Source organism: Diabrotica virgifera, chromosome 10 (genome assembly GCF_917563875.1).
Source record: "Diabrotica virgifera virgifera chromosome 10, PGI_DIABVI_V3a".
NCBI lineage: Eukaryota > Metazoa > Arthropoda > Insecta > Coleoptera > Chrysomelidae > Diabrotica > Diabrotica virgifera.
Genome location: NC_065452.1, coordinates 6,035,537 through 6,060,919, shown reverse-complemented (window position 1 = coordinate 6,060,919; position 25,383 = coordinate 6,035,537). Strand labels below are relative to the sequence as shown.

At 32.9% G+C, this 25,383-nt stretch overlaps 1 protein-coding gene across 2 annotated transcripts in view; it reads right to left on the bottom strand.

Moving 5' to 3' along the window:
- The window catches only part of LOC114333962 (keratin, type I cytoskeletal 9), a 102,801-nt gene that overhangs the window by 49,020 nt on the left and 28,398 nt on the right, over positions 1-25,383 (bottom strand). For both annotated transcript variants that reach the window (XM_028283962.2, XM_028283963.2), the window contains exon 2: positions 16,278-16,452. In XM_028283962.2, coding sequence (XP_028139763.1) covers positions 16,278-16,452 — 175 coding nt within the window. The remainder of the gene's footprint in view (positions 1-16,277; positions 16,453-25,383) is intronic.

The window sequence follows — 25,383 nt, the reverse complement described above, 5'->3', positions numbered from 1 at the left end:
AATAGCGGAGAAATATTGCAACTTTCTTAAATAATTCATATTGTCAATTGAAATTGTCAAATTGACGTACATTTCATATCTACTGTCATTGAAGAAGAACAATTATATGTTGCTCCACAATATTGATATGATATGCAATTATTATATAAAGGTAAATTTAATTAATTGTATTTTGCTTGCAGTACTGCATTTTAATAACTAATTTTATTTACTACATACAATTGTTTACGTTTTAATAACATAATCTGAATCTTATTTTTTCTTCTTATTATTTTTTTGGACTATGGCCTTGGCAATTATCCAGTAACCAGGACTAATATAATTGGCCAATATAATTAAAAGTGCGAATAAAGTTGCAGAGTCTAGAAATAGGTGTCGCTTTGCCGAACTTGCACGGTCCCAATAGTTATTAAAAATTAAAGTTAAGGGTTGTAACTAAGGGATGAATATTTAGGGTATGATTTTTTCTACGCCATATTAAAATATATTACAAATGGATCGGTTTTTGTCCCATTCGAAAATCTCTATTCGTTTAAGAGATATAGCCTGTATATGGATTTAGACCCCCACCGCGATGGACTGACGACCTCAAAAGAATTGTGACCAATTGGATAGCGGAGGCGCAGATCAGAAGAAGATGGAAATATCTGGAGGAGGCCTATGTTCAACAATGGACAAATCAGGGCTGATTGATGATGATCATGATGATCATCACATAGCAAAAAGAGGGAGCTAGAGGAACTGTATAACGAACCAAACGTCAGTCTCTTCATGAAGGCACAGAAAGTGAGATGGATGGGACACGTGATGAGAATGAAAAGGAAGAGGATGCCAAAAATGATCCTAAAACGGGGCTCAATCACGAAAAGAAGGAAATAAAAGCCCAGACAACGAGTACAGTTTTTCAAATAATCGCTCTCTGGGATAAACAAATTATAGGTTTTTTTCCAATTTCGGTCAATTTTTCTTGTATTTTAACTAATAAACTTGCAAAATTAAAGACCTATTTAATATATACAACTTTTATTTGAACCGTTTTTGTTTAAAATTTATCAATCTATCTATCAGCAAAAATAAAATAAGAAAATCTACGGTTTCGTTTTGATTAAAAACTGTCTTCCCCCATGCCCTGATAGTACTATTTCTAGGTCTACCTGTTGTCAAGTAGGCTCTGAGGAAGACAGATTTTTACCATCACGACCGTAGATTCTCGATATAAATTAAAACAATTTATATAGCAGTATGGTTAGATCGCCCTCTAACGGGAAATAAGCGAGGAATAAGAGAACTTGAATCGAGTCGAAATTCATTTCGCTATCTATCAGCCTTGCAACATCCAATATTGGACATAGGCTTCCCCCTTCGCTCCTCATCTCATCTGTGGTCTCCCCCTCTTTTGTTTGTATATCCATGGTCTCCACTCTGTAATAATTTTATTCCATCTTTCGTCTTTTTGACTAATAGTATGACCGCCGATAAATTTCCATTTTAGTTTAGCTGTTTGACGAGTAGTATCCTAGGCCTAGGCAACAAAGAAATTCAAAGGCGAGTTGAACAAAGTAGGAAGGTAGTAGGTTGCTTGAATTCCGTGTGGTGGGATAAAAATATATCCAGAACTACAAAATTAAGAATAGGGAAGACATTTGTGGAATCGGTACTCATGTATGGAAGCGAAGTCTGGACATTAACAGCAGAGTCCAGAAGAAGGATCAATGCTGTGGAAATGGACTACATACGTAGAAGTGCTGGAATCTCCCGATTGGACAGAATACGTAACGAAGAAATAAGAAGAAGGATGCAGGCACACGATACAGCGGTAGACAGGCTCGAGAGAAGAAGCCTAAAATGGTTCGGTCACTTACTTAGAATGGACGACCAAAGATGGCCAAAGAAACTCCTGAAATGGAAACCCCCAGGTAGAAAGAAAAGGGGAAGACCAAGACTATCCTGGAATGACACGATAAGGAAGGCCATGGAACACCGAGATTTGGAAGAGGAAGATGCCCAGGATAGAAATAGATGGCGGTTAGGTGTGGGGATGCGGCGTCAGCCGATATGACACCCCGTATATATATATATACGAGTAGTATCCTTAACTTTTGTGATATTTCTTACCCAGGAATTCCTTTTTCTATCTGACAGTCTTATATTGATCATTTGTCTTTCCATTTCTTTTTGTGTTTTCGCAATTCTGTCCATATTCGCTTTTGTGAATGTCCATGTTTGACATCTCTATGTGAGGACCAGAAGAATCATCATCATCAGCCTCTCTCAATCCACTGCTGGACATAGGCCTCCCCCGTTTGTCTCCAAAGTGTTCTATCTTGTGCTTTTTGTATCCAGTTTTTTGTTGTCTTTCGTAAGTCGTCTTGCCATCGTATTGGTGGTCTTCCTCTGCTACGTTTATCGGCTCTTAGTCTCCATTCAACTAGTTTGCGAGTCCATCTTCCGTCCTTCATTCTGGCAACGTGTCCAGCCCATTTCCATTTTAAGTTACAGCTTCTTTCAATGACGTCTATGACTTTGGTCTTAGCTCGTAGATCTTCGTTTCTAATCCTGTCTCGCAGAGTGGCCCCTATCATTGATCGCTCCATTCTTCTCTGCGCTACTCTTAGTTTTTGTGCATTTTTCTTTGTGAGCGATAATGTTTCTGCACCATAGGTCATCACCGGTAGCACGCATTGGTCGAAAACTTTTTTCTTCATGTTAGTTGGAATGTCACTCTTAAAAATGTCCCTAAGAGCTCCGTATGCTGCCCATCCTTGTATTATTCTTCTGGATACTTCTGTTGTTTGATTGTCCTTACCTATCTTAATTTCGTGACCCAGATATATATATATATATATATATATATATATATATATATATATATATATATATATATTTGTCTACCAGTTCTATTTGTTCATTTTGTATTTCAAGGTGTTTACTTGGTACTAAGTTCGTCATATATTTTGTTTTTGTTATATTCATTCTTAAGCCTATTTTATGACATGCCGTATCAAGTTCTTCCAACATTTTCTTTATTTGTCCCAAATCGTCTGCGATCAGGACTATATCGTCTGCGTAGCTTAGGTGGTGTAGCCTCTCTCCGTCCACATTTATTCCTTTATCACCCCATTCGAGGGTTTTTGATCGCTTTTTCTAGAGCCGATATGAAAAGTTTAGGTGACAACGTATCCCCTTGACGGATACCTCTTTGGATTTTTATTTGTTTGCTGTTAGCGTGTAGCTGTATCGAGCTTGTCGCATTTTTATATATATTACATATTAGCCTCGAATATCGGCTATCAATGCGGCTCTCGTTTAGTGCTTCTATAACACTGTCGAGTTCTACTGAGTCGAATGCTTTGTGGAAATCTACGAATGCTAAAACTAAGGGCTTGTTATATTCTATGGATTTTTCGATGAGTTGTTTTATTGTTTGGAGGTGATCGTTGGTTCCAAAGTTTGCTCTGAGTCCAGCTTGTTCTCTACTTTGATACAGGTCTAATTTCTTGTCTAATCTTGTGGTGATTACTCTCGTGAACATTTTATAAATATGGTTTAACAGACTGATTGGTCGGTAATTTTCCAGATCAGTTTTTTCTCCTTTTTTGTGCAGAAGAATTGTTTTGGCTCTATTCCATTCAGATGGTATGGATTTCTTTGTCAAACATAGATTAAAGAGATCTTTTATTTTTCTCATTAGAGGTTCACCGCCATTCTTAACAGCCTCGATCACTATTTCATCGTCTCCTGGTGATTTATTGGATTTCATTTTATTCATCGCTTGTCTAATTTCACTGAGAGTTATTTCTGGCATGAGTTCAGAGCCTTGATTTAATATTGTTTTGCTTATTGCATCTTTTAGCTGTGTTTGGTTCATCCGTCTGCTTTTATAAAGTTCTCCATAGAAGTCTTCTACTATTGTTAAAAGCTCATCTCTGTTTGTTGTTATTTCGCCCTTTTTGTTTTTTAATTTAATGATCTGACTTTTTCCATTATTTAGTTTTCTTCGCAGACTTTTTAGGCCTTTATTATTTTCTATGGCTTGTTCGATTTTAAGTGTATTATACTTTCTTAAGTCTTTTCTTATTGCTTTCTTGACTTCTCTGTTTATCTCTCTCTTTTGCTCTCCATTTGGATCATTTCTTTCTGTAATAAGATTTCTTTGTTTCATTAAATTCCTGGTGTCAGTACTAAGTTTTTCTTCGTTCTTACTTCTTGGACAGTGTTTTCTCATGCTTTCTCCAATGGATTGCGTAATATGTTGGTTTAGTGCATCTATGTTTTCATTGAGAGTTATGTCTGTGTTGTTTCACAGTTTGGTTTCAATGTCGTTTTGATATTCTTTAATGTCTCTAGGTTGAGTCCATATTGGTATTGGTTTCGTATTTACTAATTTGCGTCTCTCTTGTTTTGTGCTTATTTTAACTGCTGCTCTTACTATTCTATGTTCACTACCAGTGTTGAATGCATTTAGGACCGTTACGTCTTGGATGATTTCTTTTTTGTTTGTAATTATGAAGTCAATTTCGTTTTTTGTTTTATTATCTGGACTTGCCCAGGTCTATCTTCTATGTGGTTTCTTATAGAAAAAGCTATTCATTTGGACTAGATTATTCTGAAGGAGAAAACCAATTAAGGTCTGGTCTGGCTGGCTTTAATTTAACCAGAAGAATACATTGACTAAAATTGACTAAAATTTATAAGAAAAGTTTTATAGGCAAAAATTGATTTTTTCACTTTTTATGACTGTTTAAAAAAACAAAAAAATTAACTGTTCGTCTTTAAGGATTTGTCATCAGCTGTACCTCATAATTTTTAGAACCTTCAAAAACCTGTATAGGATTTTTTCAGCTGTTTTTTTCTTTACTAGCGTATATTGTCACATTATATTAATTAATTTATTAGATTGCTGAATAAATGTACAAAAAAGTAGTTTGTGTAGATAGTCGAGGCAATAAAGCACCGAACCTCCGAAAAAAAAACGACAAGACGGATCTTAATAATTCTTTTTGAATTCGATTCGTGAATGCGCCAGGAAACTTTGTGACCCCTAGCCATGAGATAATATTGAAAAACTGCATACAAAAAATGCATTCTTAAAGTGCATCTCAAACAGACAATAAAAAAAATTCAGAACTCGTCAATTATCGGCGGAAATGAGTTAAATTTTGTTACTCGGAAGATTTTGGGGTCGCTGAAAATAAACGTGACGTCATAACTGATCTCCGGAGTACCTGGTGTCCAGGGTACCTACTGTTTACCTCGTCTTCTGGAGTTTTCGACAAATTAATTAAAAAATTATTCAAAAATCATTACTAGGGGGGTTTTTGGGGTCGCTGACGACGAATATGACATCGTAAATAATCTCCGGAGTACCTGGTGCCCAATGTACCTACTGTTAACCTCGTCTTCTGGAGTTATCGGCAAATTCATTAAAAAATTAGCCAAAAAGCATTACTCGGGGGGGTTTTGGGGTCGCTGAAAACGAATATGACATCGGAAGTGATCTCCGGAGTACCTGGTGCCCATGTAAGATATCTTTAAAAATTACACATTTTTTTAAAATTCGGCGCTTGAAATTCTGTGAAATTGTGGTAGCCTTGATGAATCTTTATAAAATCGATAGTACCACTGCGTATGAAAAGAAGGAGAGAATAGAGAAAGTAAAACTATGATTTTCCGCTATATTTTTCCCTTGGTGCTAAAAGGGGCAGTGTCAATATTTTACTTTTTGAAGGACAAAAAAGAAAAGAGGAAGAAAGAAACAAGGAGAACAGAAAAGAAATGTGGAAGCTGGGAACCTGGAATATTAGAAGTATACAAGGCAAAGAAAAAGAACTGAGAAAAAGAAACTAAGAAAAAAGGACAAGGAATGGTAAAAACAGAAAATGATCATGTCTTAATATACAGGGTGATCAACTTCTGTGACAAAGTCCAATATATCTGTTATTATACAATATATGAAAAAAAGTTGTTAATAAAAGTTATAGACACCTTTAATGTACACATTTTAAAATTAGTCAGAAATATACAGGGTCATCCATAATACGGTGCCAAACCAAAGTTATGTTTTTTTTTTAAATAGAACACCCTATATTTTATTCAAAATCTGGTTTCTCTACATTTTTATGATTAAAAATATATGCCACTTGTCTAGGGCTATACCGAGCGTTTGAAAGTTATGAGCACTTTTATTAAAAAATCATACTGATTTGATCGCCCTGTATGTTTCTAACAGTGTAATATAAACTAGTGTTGTGACTACTTTTGACTGTCAATATTAAAGTAGTTTTGCAACAATGTACATTTTTTTATAATTACACAAATTGTATACAGGGTAAGTCAAAATGTAAATTAAAGATTTTCTTCATTTTTTTAAATGGAACACCCTGTATTTTATATTATCACCGAAAAGCTCTATCAATATATTTACATATCTTTTAAATATTCCCTATACCTAAAGTTTTTAGTTTTCGAGATATTTTAGTTTTATTGTTGATAACAACATGTATTACTTAGTCATTAATAACAATACTTTAATTTATCAAGAAAACTAAATTAAATATAAAAATATTCAACGTACCTCTTATATTTCTTATAAAAGTTGATCAAAGTGACCTCCCATAACGTCTACACAGCCTGGAGACGAGTTTCGAAAGACCTACTGACGTTTGTAAGCATTTGTTATGTGACACTTTGAAAGGCGTCTTTAATCCTTATTTTCACATCGTCAGCTGTTGTTGGAGATGTCCTATACACTACGTCTTTAACATAACACCAGAAAAAGAAGTCAACTTTGTTAAATTCTGGTGATCTAGGTGGCCAATGAATTGGCCCATCTCTTCCTATCCATCTTTCAGGAAATAATTCATCGAGTTCACCGTTGACAAGTGCGTTGTAGTGAGCAGGGGCTGCAGGGTATTAAAGACGTAGTGTATAGGATACCTCCAACAACAGCTGACGATATAAAAATAAGGATTTAACGCCTTTCAAAGTGTCACATAACAAAAATGCTTACAAACGCGAGTAGGTCTTTCGAAACTCGTCTCCAGGCTGTGTAGACGTTATGGGAGGTCACTTTAAACAGCTTTTATAAGAAATATAAGAAGTACGTTCAACATATTTCTATTTAATTTAGTTTTCTTGATAAATTAAAGTATTGTTATTAATGACTAAGTAATATATGTTGTTATCAACAATTAAACTAAAATATCTCGAAAACTAATAACTTTAGGTATAGGGAATATTTAAAAGATATGCAAGTATACTGATAGAACTTTTCGATGGTACCTAATATAAAATACAGGGTGTTCCATTTAAAAATATGAAGAAAATCTTGTATTTACATTTTGACTTACCCTGTATACAATTTGTGTAGTTATAAAAAACTGTATATTTTTGCAAAACTACTTCAATATTGACAGTCAAAAGCAGTAAAAACATTAGGTTATATTACACCGTTAGAAACATACAGGGCGATCAAATCAGTATGATTTTTTAATAAAAGTGCACATAACTTTCAAACGCTCGGTATAACCTTAGACAAGTGTTATATCTTTTTAATCAGAAAAATATAGAGAAACCAAATTTTGAATAAAATATAGGGTGTTCTATTAAAAAAAACAAAACTTTGGTTTGGCACCCTGTTATGGAGGACCCTGTATATTTCTCACTAATTTTAAAATGTGTACATTGAAGGTGTCTATAACTTTTATTAACAACTTTTTTTCATATATTGTATAATAACAGATATATTGGACTTTGTCACATAAATTGATCACCCTGTATAGTGGAATAAAAGAACACAAAAACATACACAAGTACACAAGAGAAGTTAAAAGTAGAGAAGAAAAATCGATAATTGATTACATGTTAGTAGAAAAAAATAACAAGAAAAACGTAATGGACACAAAAGTTAGAAGGGGTCCAGAAATAGGAAGTGACCACTATTTAGTAATAATGAAAATAAAACAAAATATGTCAGATGATAATAACAATCACAAAATGCAAGAAAAGAAGCAAGAATATGAAACTATTAGGTCATATAAGTTGAGAAATACAGAGAATACTGAGAAGTACCAGATGATCGTAAATCAAAAACTAGAAAATAATAAAGAAAATAGAGAGGGTCAAAACGTTGAACAATTATGGGACTACTTCAAAGAGATAATACTATGTACAGCGACAGAAGTATGTGGAACAAGTAAAAAGAGCAATAAAAGAAAGCAAACTGCACGGTGGAATGAAGAAATAAAACAACAAGTTAAAAGAAAGAAACATGCTTGGACAATATACTTACAAAACAAAACACCAGAAAACTATGAAGAATATAAAAAACACAGGAGACTAGTAAAAGAACTGGTTACAAAGGCAAAGAAGGACAAATAGACAGAATTTGGAGAAAATATGGAAACAAACAGTAAAGAGAATCAAAAACTGTTCTATGGAGTATTAAAATCAATGAGAAAAGAAAGAATTCAAGAAATAAAAACATAAAGAATAAAACTGGCGAAATTCTTAGAGAAGAAAATGAAATAATGAACAGATGGAGAGAATATTTCCAAGAGATGCTACAAACTCACTGCTATCATGAAGAAAACAATGTAGCGAACCAAAGAATAGAAGTAGACAATGTAGACCCTATAACCATAAATGAACTTCAAGAAGCTATTACAGAAATGAAAAACGGAAAATCACCAGGCTATGACAGAATAACCAGTGAAATGATAAAAAAATGGGACAAAATGCAACAGAGCTATTATTAAAAATATTTAATGCAGTTTGGAAAGAAGAACAGATACCGATGGACTGGCAGAAGGCACAGATAGCGCCGATTTATAAAAAGGGCGATAGAACAGATTGCAACAATTACAGAGGAATAACACTGTTAAGCACTGCCATGAAAATACACGAAAAAATACTGAAAAGAATATTCGGAAAAATTGACAGCACACTCGAGGAATCACAAAGCGGCTTCAGAAAAGGCAGAAGCACCCAGGATCATATATTTACAATCAAGCAAATAATAGAAAAATATCAGCAACAGGAGAAAAAAATGTATATGGCTTACATAGATCTTGAAAAGGCTTTTGACACGGTACCAAGGCAAAAATTATGGGAAATATTAGAGAAGAGAGGTATAAGTAACAAAATGATAAGGGTAATTAAGAACATTTACAACAACAATGTGAATTATATCATCAGCTAAAACAGAACATCAAAACCATTTACTACGAACGAGGGACTGAGACAAGAAGGAGGATTAAGTCCAACACTGTTTATAATTTACATGGATAAGATAATTAAAGAATGTACAGTAAAAGTGAAAAAAATGCATGTGGGTTATAGAAATTTAAGAAGAGTAGACATTTCAGAAGGAGCATTCGCCGATGACGTCGTCATATTGGCCGAAAATGAGAAACAACTACAAAGAAATATAGAAATATGGAATGAAACACTAAATAAATATGGAATGACAATTAATAAAAATAAAACAAAAGTTATGGTCATGGGGGAAAAGGAAGAAGAAGAAAAGATAAACATAAAAATAGAAAAACACGAACAAGCACGAACATTCCAATACTTAGGAGTAGAATTAGAAGACAACGGAAGACAGGAAACAGAAATTAATAATATAATTCAAAAAACAATGGACTTATACCATGCAATGAGCAATAAATTCATAAATAAAAAAGAAATAACACGAAAAACAAAAATTAATGTGTTCAATATATAGACCTGTATTAACCTTTGGTTGCGAGTCATGGGTACTAACAGAACGACAAAAGAGTAAAATACAGGCAGTAGAAATGAAATACCTTAGACGAGTTCGAGGAGTTACCAAAAGAGATAGACTACGGAACACTCAAATAAGAGAAGATTTGGAAATCGAGTCAACGTTAGAATTTAGAGAGAAGCCAACTCAGTTGGTGGGGTCATCTTCAGAGAATGGATCAAACAAAACCGGTGAAAGAAATTTGGCAGGCAAAAACGCAAAGAACAAAGAAGAAAAGTAGACCACGACAAACCTGGGATAGAACACTAGCCAACATAATCGAGAAAAGGGGAACAACGTGGATAGAAGCAAGGGCGCTGGCTAGAAATAAGAAGGAAGGGGTCAAATTTGTACATAATATAAATGTATAGCAGTAGTTATTAGTTAAATTTAAGATTAAGTTGTTTTTTAAAATCTTTTTATATACTTGGCTTGGTTGGTGTCACGGACTCCGCAAATTTTGTAATTCATTTTAAAAATAGTTCTAGACTACCTAGACACCTGAAATTTTCAGGATAGCTTAGAACTAGCTAACAATGCAATATTTAACTGCTATTATACAAGGTGATTAATTATATAGTGGGGTGAAGCTCCGTAGATCCGGTGTAGTAGTGTATAGCGATAAAACTTAATAACAAAAATTGTAGCGAACTTTGAGCTTCATATTACAAAATTAGCTAGAATATTACAGGGTGTTCAATAACATAGTGGCAGACCAAACTTATGTTTTTTTAAATAGAACACCCTGTATTTTATGTTATATTCGAAATCTTTGTAACTTTTCGATTACAAAAATATAAAGGTTTGGTATGTTATACGGGGTATTTACAAAGTTATAACCAATTTTCTATGAAAATCGTAACAAGTTTAACTACATGTATAAATAAAATCAAGCACAATTTCAATGGTTTATTGACGTCACATTTTTTTATTTATTGTCACAATTTTGGTAAATGTTTGTTTTGCTAATTTTCTTTATATTGAATACAGGGTGAGTCAAAACTCAATTACATTATTTTCTCAGTAATTTTAAATAGAATACCCTGTATTTTATATCATTATCGAAAAGTACCATTACTATACTATAATTTTTGTATAACATTCCCTATGTGTAAATTTATTAGTTTTCGAGATATTTTCATTTTTCAGAGCAAAATTATTAATAATTACGGGTCTAAATCTTTCCAAATTTTAAGTAAGCCATGGCTGAATAATTGTCTAACTTACAATTTACGATTCCTGATTATTATCAATATGTAATCAAATATGGCTACAATTTTTGTTATTAACTTTTATTACTATCTACATATTACTTATAACGGATCTACAAAGCTTTACCCCACTTACCAATCACATTGTATGGATAAATCGATTTTTTTTTTAATTTCAAACTATTTTAAAAATGTGACTAATGCAATGATATTTTAAAGTACGTTAATAAATCGATATCTACAAATTGATGGTGCCTCAGTGGCATTAGACTGCACATCAAGAGGCCCCCAGTTGGAACCCGGCTGTTGCGTATCTTTTTTTAAATTGTTTTAATAAATAATTAAAAGTTTATATACTTAAAATTATATATACCATTTTAAACAACCGTGGTATTATAAAAAATACTATTTTATACTAGTGTAATTTTTGCAATCATAATTATAAATAACAGTTAATACATCCAATAAAAATTCATATTTTATACGTTAATTATTATTCTTTCCAAACATGTTGTGTCCTACATATGTACATGTACAGTAACAAAACCGTGATATTATAAAATAGTTATTTATGAAACAGTTCGTGAAGTATGCTTTTTGCGAACGCACGCAATTTTTAGAGCACGAGCGACAACGAAGCGAGTGCTATAAATCGCGTAAGTTCGTAAAAAGTACTTCACGCACAGTTTCATACAATATTTTATCTACGATAAACAAATAAAAAAAGCTGTAACTCTTCGTCAATGGAACTTGTTTCTATTCTACAATTTTTAGAACTTTGACATTTAAAAATTCTAACTACTGTCAAACCACAAAACTGTTAAAACGTTTGGTTGTAATTCATTGCTCATAATGTCATCACCATGACAACGCGAAAGTGAAGGATTGTCACCATGACAACTCGAAAGTTAAAAACAGTGCGAAAAAGTAAATCCCATTTAAAACACATTGTTATTTCACGCACACTTTAAATCCTTCACTCACTGCTATCTATAATGACAGTTTTCACAAACTAAAAACTTATACATAATACGACATAGAGAGTTACTTTATAAAGTAATTTATCGACTCTATGTCATATTATGTATAAGTTTTTAGTTTGTGAAAACTGTCATTATAGATAGCAGTGCGTGAAGAGTTTAAAGTGTGCGTGAAGTAACAATGTATTTTAAATGGGATTTACTTTTTCGCACACTTTCAATGGGTTTTTTGGCACACGATTACGCGATTTATAGCACTCGCGCCGTTGTCGCTCGTGCTCTAAATATCGCGTGCGTTCGCAAAAAGCATACTTCACGAACTGTTTCATAAATTATATATTTTTATTAGAGTGTAATTCTTGAAATTTTAAGCATTTTATCGTTAAATCGTTTATCGTTAAATTATTTTATGTTCTTTCCTATAAATAATAAAAAGGTTTTATTATAAAAAAGTTCTTTTTTATAAAAGTGTAATTATTTGTATTGTATTATAATGTAACATAATGTAATGTATTGTCGCCAAAAAAAATATTAAGATCCATCTGGTCGTTTTTTTTCGGAGATAAGGCCGATTTTATTGCTTTATTGCCTCGCCTAAGATATTTCCATACAGTGAAGTTTCTGCTATTTTGAATAATACATAATTATTGTGGTTGGATGCGCAATAATGTTGAATGTATGATTATAATACTAAATAGAGAATTAATGTTTATTTGATTGCCAAAACGAGAAAATTAATTGAATTATGTTCTAATTCTATTGTGAATTATATGCGATTGTGTATATATTTAATATATTTAACAGATTCTGTATACATATAAATTGGAAAAAGTATATGCAATAAACAACACATAGGCAGAAATCTATAAGAAGAACAAGCTAACAATGATCTTACTTATTGATTTTAAACAGACGTTAGAAGGATAAAAAGAAAATAATAAGCAAAGCACAACAAATCTGAAATTTGAGTTTAATATTTTTTAATAGAATATGAGACAAATTCTGAGAGCATAGCCTGCTAAAAATTCTGTAAAAATAATTGGTGCTACTATAGTATGCGGTCTCCGTCGCAGTTATAAACGCATAAATAAGAATAACAATTATTACTTTAATTTTACAAATAATCCTATTTACTGTTTGAGTTGGGAATAAAATTTTGTGGCTTATTCCCAATTAAAATAATAAATTAATATGACAATGTATTAGCAATTAAAATGGCAATTCTTCTGATTTATGCGTTTTATTCACTTTGTAAAGATTTTTGGCACCAAAGCCAAAAAAGCAACAGAGTATGTTGCTAGGTCTCAAGTTGCACCTAAACTTCCTAAAAACGTTAGAGAATTACATAAGTTATTAAATTCTTAAAAAATAAAAATTAATAGGGAAGAACGTTTTCTTCTAAAAAATGACGACAATAATCATATTCATAATGATCTCGTAAAGCAATTTTTTGGCTTTAAGACATTTTATGTTGACGGCACTTTTTAATATTGTCCAAAATTTTTTTTACAACTATTTACTGTTCACGGTTTCAAAAATGGGCATTATATTTCCCCGTTTTCTTTCCTATAAAAAATAAAAATGCAACTTCATATATGTTAGCTTTCGAATATTTAAAAGAAGTATATGAATCTATAACCAGTCAACAGTTTTTACCAAAAGGTATAACAGCATATTTTGAGGAAGGAAAGTATACATAAAGGAATTCGAGAAGTTTTTCCAGATACTGAACTTAAGAGATGGCTGTTTCACCTGGGTCAAAGTTGGTTAAAAAAATTCAACAGTTGGGACTGTCCCACGAATATCAGTTAAAAAACGGTGTAGAAAGAAATATAATTAAATATCTTACTTATATATTTGGTTTACCATTTCTCAAAGCAGAGGACGTTGAGGATTGCTTTGCCATAGATCTTGTTGTATTTCAACCAGAAGATGAAAGAGTGGTTAAGTTAGTGATTATTTAGTCGAAACCTATACTGAAGAAACGTCAACATTTCCTCCTCACATTTCGGCAGAAAATTCTTCGTATTTACAATGGACAACAAATGCAGGTGAGTCTTTTCACTCTTGCTATAATGCTTTATTTTACAATATACATTCAAATTTTAACCAGTTTATTCATGTTCTTCAAAATTTTCAATTAGATACTTATATCAAACTACAAAGTATAGATACCGTTGTGAAAGTAAACGATAGAAAAGTGATATTGAGAAAAAACTAATAATTTGAAAGAAATACAAATTGACCGCATTACCAATTTTAAATTTATAAAAAAAATTCTGTTAGATGTAGAATTTAATTGTTAAACAGTAATTGTAGGTATAAATGTAATTTTCATAAATCTATTTCTTAAAATAAAAAATATTTTTAAAAAATTTAGAATTTATTAAAATAAAAATATTCACGAGTAACTACTGTTTTATTTTTGAAATTAAGATAAAGCTATTTGATGAAAAAATAATATCAAATATGTTGTAAAAAAGTAAGCCGGGCAGTTATAGCAATTTCATGTTTACTTTAATGTATGTATTCAATGAAACTTAGTGACCAAATATTAACAAGAACATAACAATGAAACTTTGGTTTTTTTGAATTATCACAAAGTTGCATTTTTAAAAATCATCTCAATTAATGGTAGATCTGCAAAAACGTCCAATAAGAAATATAGGTACTTTTAAACGGGTGATTTGTCAACACTGTCCAGATTTTAAGGTATAATAATTACTTATACTATAACTCGTCCCAAGATTTTCACTATACCGGGTGTCCACTTATATTTTCCCCATTTTAACTGCAGATAACTTCTAAACGATTCAAGATAGAAATATGCGGTTTTCGCTGAAATGTTTTATTTTAGTAAAAATTTTTTCTGAATGGATTGAATTTTTTATATCGCTTTCAAATACGAAATAAAAAATGGCGGATTTTTGAGAAAAACTTTGTTGACTTTTTTTTAATGGAACACCCAATATATTTTTTTGTAAATTGAAAGAAAGGTCATTCACCTATCCAGCGATATAAAGTTTTTCAAAATCGGTTGTCAAATCACTGAGTAATTAATTTTTAAAATGAGGGGTGCAACGTGGATATCACATACCTAAATAACATAACTGAGTAAAATGATATTATGTTATGTAATTTCCACATTGCATCTCTCATTTTAAAAATTAATTGCTCAGTCATTTGGCAACCGATTCTAAAAATTTTTTATATCGCTGGATAGGTAAATGACCGTTTTTTCAAGACGCAAAAATATATACTGGGTGTTTTAATAAAAAAAGTCAACAACGTTTTTTTTTTCAAAAATCCACCATTTTTTATTTAAAAGCAATATAAAAAATGGTCATTTATCTAAAAACTTGAAAAAAACGGTCATTTACCTATCCAGCGATATAAAATTTTTAAAATCGGTTGTCAATTGACTAAGCAATTAATTTTTAATATGAGAGATGCAATGTGGAAATCACATAACTTGCTTAGTTATGTTATTTAGGTATGTGATATCCACGTTGCACCTTTCATTTTAAAAATTAATTACTCAATGATTTGACAACCGATTTTGAAAAAAATTATATCGCTAGATAGGTGAATGATCTTTTTTTCAATTTACAAAAGAATATACTGGGTGTTCCATTAAAAAAAAGTCAACAAAGTTTTTTTCAAAAATCCGCCATTTTTTATTTCGTATTTGAAAGCGATGTAAAAAATTCCATCCATTCAGACAAAACTTTTACTAAAATAAAAAATTTCAGTGAACACCGCATATTTCTATCTTGAGCCGTTTAGAAGTTATAGGCAGTTAAAATGGGGGAAAATATAAGTGGACACCCGGTAGTTTACAAACCCTTATGAAAGCCCTAACAAAAGATTATGGTATTTCATAGGTACAGGTATGTAAACTACCAATTCAATGCCAGCAAAAAAATTTTTACAAAGTGAATAAGGCGCATAAATAAGAAGAATTATTGTTTTAATTTTGCAAATTGATACTTTGTCATATCAATTTATTATTTTAGTTGGGAATAAGCCACAAAATTTACTTATTTTGCACACTATAATAGATAGCGACAGGTAGACCGCATGCTATAGTAGCACGAAATAATTTTCATAGTTTCAAAAGAGGTTTACTTAGCTATTTGTTGAAAATATTAAATCAAATTTCGTTATTATTTCGTTGATTAATCTTCCAACACGAATGATATTCATTACGTGATGAAGAAAATACTGATTTTGTTATAAATATTCATTTACCAGTGTATTTTAATTGCTTAAACTCAAATCGCTTAGACACCTTATATCAAATGGACTGTTACTACTTACTTTTTAAATATATCTTCCTGATACTTATTTAAAGTCTTGAACAAGTTGGATAATTCCTGAGGAAATTGGAAATTTTCGGGAGCAGCACCTGGACCTGAAAAACTGCCAGAATAACCATACCCGTAAGAATTTCCATTGTTGTTGGCAGTTCCTATGTCATTTCCAGAAGAATGATCTGCAAAAAGAATTCCAATAACTAAAACTCTGACGCAAAAATCACAGACACGAACAACTAATGAGCTCATGGTTGACAAGTTAAATTCTGTGTGCCAACATTTGTAGTTGAAATTATAATAATTTGAAAGGAAAGGATCAATTATTTTATATAAAAAATGGTGCTGTGTATATTATTACTGATTAATTAAACAGAAATGTAGAATATGTTTCTTTGTTTTTAAGACCATTTATATAATTATTTAGAGGATTAGGAAATAAGGTAAAACAAGCGGACTAGCCACTAAATCTTCTGTTTTTGTATATTTTATATTATGCTGATACGAGGTCCTGTCATTAAGTTCTGAGACTATTGGTATAACAAAGTAGTCAGCAAACTTATTAGCCAAAGAGCCAAATATGAACACGACAACAATGTAAAAAAAATTGGGAGCCTAATCTGCTTGTTTAGTACACTTTTTTCTTCTTCTAAAGGTGCCTATCTTCTAGAGATGTTGGCGACCACATTGACCCATCTTATTCTATTTACAGCAGCTCGATCAGCTGACGTTAGACCAGTCCACTTCCTAAGATTGGCCAGCCAGGATATACGTCTACGTCCAGGGCCTCTCTTGCCCTCAATCTTGCCCTGTAGAATCAACTGTAGCAGTCGGTATTTATCATTACGCATAATGTGGCCGAAGTAAGCCAATTTTCTGTTCTTTACGGTGTTAATTATGTCTTTGTCTTTTCTTAGCCTCTGGAGAATAGTTATATTAGTTATGTGGTGTATACATGAGACCCTCAACAATACTCAACATACGTCGGTAGCACTACATTTCAAACGCCTCTAACCGTTTTATGACATCTTCTGTCAGACTCCAGCTTTCAACTCCGTAGAGGAGGACACTAAAGACGTAACATCTAGGAATTCTTATGCATATATTGATACTTAAAGACAAGTTGCACAGAATCTTCCTAAGACTGTTAAAAAAGCTTCTGGCTTTTTCAATACGAGTTTTTATTTCGTATCTAGCTATGATCCCAAGTATCCTTAATGTTGCAGCCCAGATGGCATATTTTCTGTACTCTTTCTAGGAGTGTATTGTTTACGGTAATTTGGGCGTTTATGTTGGTGTTTTTACTAATGATCATTATTTCTGTCTTCTTATAATTTAGTTTTAGGCCATTTGTTACATGCTTCTACAACATTATCCATGATCCTTTGGAGCCCCTGCGCACTATCTGCCAGAAATACTGTATCGTCTGCATATCTAATACACAAAGTTTTAAAAGTTATGCATCACCCCTCGTATTCACGATGTTTACGCTTTTATAAATCTGTATATTTATCACATATTTAATGGGTCTTTTTTATAAAAAATATACCATTTTTGGTTTTTTATTTTATTTGATTACCCATTTAATTGACCTGGTTTTGCCAAGGTGTAAACATTTGAAAAATTTATTTTGGTGACATTTTTGAAAACGCGATTAAAAATGAATGGTACTTTAATTTCTGAGTTGGACCGTACAAGAATTATCAATTTAGTTGAAGAAGGCCATTCACAGCAGTTCGTGGAGGAAAGAGTGGGTGTTTCTCAGAGTGATGTCTCACGGATATGGAATAGGTTCCTGGATACAAACTCGATACGGAATAGAGCTCGGTCTGGTAGACCCCGAGTTACCAATGATCGACAGAATAGATATATCAGAATTTCCATCCGTAGAAATTCTTCTATGTCTGTACCAGCCCTCCAAAGGGAATTCAGGCGTGCTACAGGAGTCAGATTATCGTTGGCTACAATAAAAAGAAGAATTTTACACTCAGGTTTGAGGAGTCGTCGACCAATAAGAGTTCCTCAGCTACAACCTAGACATGTTTTGGACCGCCTCCAGTGGGCTCAAGAACACATAGAGCTCCCCCAACTGTTTTGGAATTTTGTGCTTTATTCAGACGAGACCAGAATTTGTTTAAATAGTGATAACCGGCGAATTTGTGTGTGCCGAGAGCCAACAAGAGCTGCACAACTAGCCACACACGAATTCACCGGTTATCACTATTTAAACAGATTCTGGTCTCGTCTGAAAAAAGCACATGATTCCAAAACAGTTGGGGGAGCTCTATGTTTTCTTGAGCCCACTTTAGGCGGTCCAAAACATGTCTAGGTTGTAGCTGAGGAACTCTTATTAGTCGACGACTCGTCAAACCTGAGTCTAAAATTCTTCTTATTGTAGCAAACGATACTCTGACTCCTGTAGCACGCCTGAATTCTCTTTGGAGGACTGGTACAGACATAGAAGAATTTCTACAGATGGAAATTCTGATATATCTATTCTGTCGATCATTGGTAACTCGGGGTCTACCAGACCGAGCTCTATTCCGTATCGAGTTTGTCTCCAGGAACCTATTCCATATCCGTGAGACATCACTCTGAGAAACACCCACTCTTTCCGCCACGAACGGCTGTGAATGACCTTCTTTAACTAAATCGATAATTCTTATACGGTCCCACTCAGAAATTAAAGTACGATTCATTTTTAATCACGTTTTCAAAAATTTCACCAGAATAAATTTTTCAAATGTTTACACCTTGGCAAATCCAGGTCAATTAAATGGGTAATCAAATAAAATAAAAACCCAAAAATGGTATGTATATTTTTTATAAAAAAGGCCCATTAAATATGTGATAAAGATACGGATTTATAAAAGCGTAAACATCGTGAATACGAGGGGTGATGCATAACTTTTGAAACTATGTGTATTATTTTAGTAGAGGATCCGATATAAGGTCGATTTGCACCGATCTGTTTAATGGATAAAAATTATTGGATATGTAATTTAGCATGTTAACAATTACAAGGTCGGCGTAGCTACGCGGTAGTGTGCTTGGCTCGCATGCCGGTGGTCCGGAGTTCAAATCCTACCGCCGGCAAGAACAAGTAGACATTTTTAAAAATGTCTATAGACCCCAGGTCGACTCAGCCTGAATAAAAATGAGTACCTTGGGTAAAGCCAGGGGTAATAATAGGCGGTTGAAGCGTAGCACTGGCCCTGTTACCTTCCTTGTATACCGTAGGCCCTAGATATAGCAGACTACCCTGCTACACTCCCAAAGCCACAGCGGGATAAAACGGGAGACTAATATTATTAAAACAATTACAAAAAACAAGGCTTGCCTGATCTAATCTTGTTCGAACTATAATTAATTAGTAATTAAAAAATGACATATTTTCATGAATTAAAAAAAAATCGACCCAGACAGATATTATTTCAGATTTTTTGTATCATTCTAAAGAAAAAAGGTTTTGTGTAATTTTTCTTTACCCATTAATGCCCAAAATTAAAATTTTATCAAAATGAAAACAAAACTTCAGAATGAAATAAATAGAGCAGTGATTCTCAATCTTTTTGAGTCATGTACCACAAAATACTTTTTAATATTTTTGGTACCACCTAACTGAAATATCTACCTATCTAGATAGGTAATCTAATTAACTGTAAAGGCCGCGTCTCACCATCAAATAATTTGATTAAACAGTTTGAGCAAACTCCGGAAGTACGTCAAAGTGACGTCACAATTGCAGTTTTTTTGAAATTCTAAAAATCTGTGCTCTCACTATCAGTCTAGTTTGATCAAATTTTTTGTATTGAGTTGTCTAACTTGTTTGTACTTTATTTAAAATTAAAATTTTTCATTATTATCCACAATGAACACTCAGGATGTGACGTCACTAACTGTCACTTTTAGTTTGCTCAAACCAGTTTGATCAGATTATTTGATGGTGGGACGCGGCCTTAATAGTGGTGATTTTGACAGTTTTGCGTTTTGTGTACCACCGCAAATAATGATATGTACCACCAGTGGTACATGTACCACAGATTGAGAACCGCTGAAATAGAGGTTGTTTTTAATAGCAATGTGTAAAATTTACTTTTTTTTCTTTGTAACTCTCTTTTTTTTGAAGTATGATATATCATACGCTGGGCAACGAAGGAACAAAATATAATCAGGCATTAATTTATTTTAAAGTTTTTAGAACTTGTGATATTTAACGAAACATTGCTCGGGATGAAGTCCTACATTACATAATGCACCGATATTAGGTGCACTTGCCACATTTGCCACACCTTCATTGTTTTTCAATTTTATCCACCAAATGACCCATATTATCCAAGCGAATTTCCTCACCAACATGTTTTGAGGAGTTTTGACGTACACCACGTAGCGTTGGAATATATGATCTGAAGCTGTCAGCAGGGCCTCCACAATTATCTGGGAAAATTCTAATAAATAAATTGCCTTATTTTGCGGTAAAGAAGCCATATGTTGAGTATTGCCCCATTCAAACAAAATCTGAATGTCGCCCAATATATTTTTTATATTGAATTCAAATACTATACAAATCTCTTAACTTATCGAATAAATCTACACCACCCATTCCCTTGTTATATATTTGCACAACGTTTGGTTGCGGAACCACCATTTGTTTCTGGACCATTACATCGGTTACAGCTTCCTATAAATAGTAAATACATATTTCTGAAATTAAAATATTAGTTGCCATAGTAATTTCATTATTACTTATCATCCCAGCGAATAAAAGTGAGCTATTTTTTTTCGGTATGTAGAGCATGAATAGTTCCACGAATTTTTTATCTCTTTGAGTGGGGTTCTTCCAATCCTGTATTTTCTAATTTTGCCGGTACAGTGAATCTCTTGATCCCTCAAACTTGTCAGTAAAAGTAAAGATGTAAATAAATTAAAAAATACCTATGGTGATAACAGATTCCTGTTATCTACAGTTTATTATGTGGTATAATAAAAAGCCTACGCAGCTTCTCTGAGACGAAACTTCCTAACGAGTTACCCTGTAGTTTATCTCCACTTTGAGTATAGGGATGCAATTGTGCAAGGTAACCTTTACTGGTTGCAATACACCGGAATTTATATCCATAATGGATGGGTTTCCCCCAGTAGACCGCTGCGTTAAATTATGTCCATAATACGGCTCCATCGCTTCTTCTACTGAACAACTTCCAGTCACTACTGGAGGTAATAACGAAAACTTTAATTTAGATTTCCGTTGTTTGGACAATGCAAAGTGAGTGAACTTCGTTACACTGGTAACTTTTCTGTTCCAAAGTATCGTCATCTATTAAACTCATTTCTACATTACATTCTACATTCTACATTAAATCACATTTTCAACAATTCAACACATCCTTGGGATTGTTATGATCATACTTTTTCGTCATTTTTTTCTAAAATCGAAACAATGTTGATTAGTTACCACGAGTGTCCAGCGTATTATAATGATACGCAAAAATCAATAATCTTCAAAATACTCACCGGTATAAATTTCAACAATATTTATATCACTATTCGATATTTAGAAGCCTTATTAGTTGAGTACTACAAAAGTTTTCTCAAAATAAGTCGAAAAAGTCCTACAAACTCATTTGTCATGCAACTGGTGCACCTAGCGTGGTGACATGGTGTCATGTAACCTAATAAAGCTTAGCACAAATCTAATCACGCTTTACTGTCAAACGATAATAAATTTTTAATAATACGATAAACGGGGTCCGGACAAATAATCCCCGGACAAAAAATCCCGGACAAAAAATCCCCACAAATTATCCCCGGACAAAAAATCCCCGGACAAAAAATCCCCACAAAAAATCCCCACAAATAATCCCCACAAATAATCCCCGGACAAATAATTCCCGGACAAAAAATCCCCACAAAAAATCCCGGACAAAAAATCCCAACAAATTTTTTTTGGACAAAATATCCCCACAAAAAATCCCGGACAGAAAATCCCCGGATGGAAATATGCAGTCTGGCGGCCTAGAAAAAGGTGGAAAGATGCAGTCTGGCGGCCTAGAAAAACGTTTTTTTGACGTTAAACTTACAAAAAGGAACAGAATTTTTTGCATTACAATCAAGATTATCGTTTTCTGGACCAGCAGTTATCATCACAAATAGACAATAAGTACAACATGATTCCCAAAGCCTTAGCTTATTCCCCATATCTTCCACGATATTTGAAAAAACTCACAATTGGAATTCGACATTTGGTAATCGAAATTAAAATGTATGCTTAATTTTAATCGCTAATCATTATTTTCGTGCAGAAAACTGGTTTCATGGCGATTGCTATAACTCTCATGCACTGAAGCTGAAAAACATTTGCATCGATTGCATTCACGGGAAAACTTTATTTTATTTTTCAAATTTGGTAGCAAAAAAATTTCTTGGGGATTTTTTGTCCGGGATTATTTGTGGGGATATTTTGTCCAAAAAAATTTGTGGGGATTTTTTGTTCGGGATTTTTTGTGGGGATTTTTTGTCCGGGGATTATTTGTCCGGGGATTATTTGTGGGGATTATTTGTGGGGATTTTTTGTGGCGATTTTTTGTCCGGGGATTTTTGTCCGGGGATAATTTGTGGGGATTTTTTGTCCGGGATTATTTGTCCGGGGATTATTTGTCCTAGCTTCCGATAAACAGTTACCTTCTAACATCTACTCTGTGCCGTATATTAGGACAACAACTATTGTTTACTTTTTTTTTCTGATAATTAGATGGCGAAATATGTAGCAGTGTCTTGCGTATTACATAAAATACGGTGGGCATTAATGGGTTAAAGTTGGTCGTTTTCGAGTTATAAATAATTTAAAACTGAAAAAAGAACGAAAGATGACAATTTTCAAGGCTCAAAAACACAAGTAAAAATCAAGTACATAAATCATCATCATTTTGTAACCATCAAGTACATAAATTCAAGTTCAAACCTTTTTCTATCAGGTCTCGATAAGAATTTTAGCAATGTTTTATTCTAAAACATATTTTTTTAATTGTTAAAGAGGAAGGTTTCTTATGGGGAGACGGCATTTATAACTAAAAAACAATCTTTCAGAATGAAATAAGTCCAAAAGACTTATCAAGAACTGACAGAATAAGGTTTGAACTTAAATTTAGGTACTTCGTAATTTCAAAAATGATATTTCATACTTATGTTTTTGAGCCTTGAAAATCGCCATCTTTCGTTATTTTTTCAGTTTTAAATTGTTTATAACTAGAAAACGACCAACGAGAAAAATTACAAAAGACATTTTTTGTTTAGAATCGGTGCAAATCGGCCTTATATCGTACATTAGACTATTCATAAGTTATCCATTTACTGCAATACCATCTTCTGACTCGTCCAAGGCCTCTCTAAAGATGTTTTCAGAGTATATGTTAAATAATGCTGGTGACAGTATGCACACTTTTTTTACTCTAGTTAAAGTCAGGTCTCTTTTTTGAGTAAGTCAGGTTTGTATGCTGTTTTTATTTTTAGGCATGATTCCTAGTTCGTCTAGGTTTCTAGACGAACCTCAGATAACGGTTTGGATGCAGCTCAACTGAACTCTTTCAGGCTGTTCCCGGATAGTTTTATCCATGTTCATCGACTTCATGTCATTTAATTTATTACTTATATATAATTAATTGTTTTTTCTTCTTTTAAATTTCGTTTGACAATCACCTGGTTTCTTTATTCTCAAACTTCTCTCTTGAGGATTTCCAAGTATTTTATTAGCAGTATCGTTGAGTATACTAGCTGTAGTCCTCCAAATTGTATTAGGACTTTTTTCATTTTCCAGATTTTCTTACGAGTAATACATAACAGAATAAACACGATATTTATGTATTATGTAGTATGCCATATTTTCATCATTTCCTATTCTTGCATTCCAGTCTCCTAGTAAAATGATGTTTTTGCTTACCTCTTGTATCTCATCAATAAGTTTCTGTATCTCATCCAAAATAGTTCTGTTTTTTCATGCTCTGTTTCTTCTACCGGTGCATATACCTGTATTAGGTGACATTCTTCTTCTTCTAACTCTATTTTTATGTACATACATATATGGTTCTTGATGATACTGGTTTGAATTTGGTTATTCTTCTATTCATTTCTTTCGTTACAACTATTCCCACGCCTTCTTTTGCCCTTTGTCCTATCTGAACTCCGGAATAGTATAGTATGTGCTGCCCTCCGATATCGACAATTCCATTTCCTACTTTTTTCGTCTCGCTTATTCCTATCAACTGCAGCTCAAATCTTTCCATTTTTTCTGTTAATTCACATTCCTTTCTTGTTATCGAGGTTATATTCCATGTACCTATTCTCGTTTGACATTTGTTTTCATTTTTCTTTTCTTCCTTGTTATTTGTTATCCTCGTTGTTGGCTCTTTCATAGTACTGGATGTTCCTTGTCTATATACATGAGACTAAAAATATGCTGAGTCGACAGAGTTAAAAATGAAGAGGTCTTTAGACGGCTGAACTAAACGACACAACTAGTCAATATAATAAAGGGACACAAGCTGGAATACTTCGATCGCATGATGAGACACCCTGTAAAATGTGAACTTTTACATCTGATCATTCAGATCATTCAGGGAAATATCCAAGGTACACGTGGACTTGGTAGAAGAAGACGTAGATGATCAATAACATTCATGGAACTAGAATAATATATTAAATAAAAGTTTGGGTTATTTTTAAATCCAGCCTTTACTTTTTCAAAACCAACTAAAACGTAGCTTAATAAATACTAAATTCTTCTATTTGGTTTTCGTAAACGATTTTATGTTATCCAATTAACGTAGCTATTATATATAAAAGCTAAAAGCTCTGCTGCCGCGATATAGTCATATATTAAATTTAACTTCAACTGAAAGGGATATGCTCATTTAATAGTAGGTATAAGCCCTGCACCTTTAAAGGCTCATACGAGGTGTGACTACAAAAGAATATTATTTATTTTAATAATAAGCCGTTACGATTAACTTTATTTGGGAAGCTAATTACGGAGTGATTTTAGGGATTTTTGTACCAAAAAATAAAAGGGACCAACAATGAATTAGAATCAGGGCCCAGGTCATCTCTCTATTGCCTTC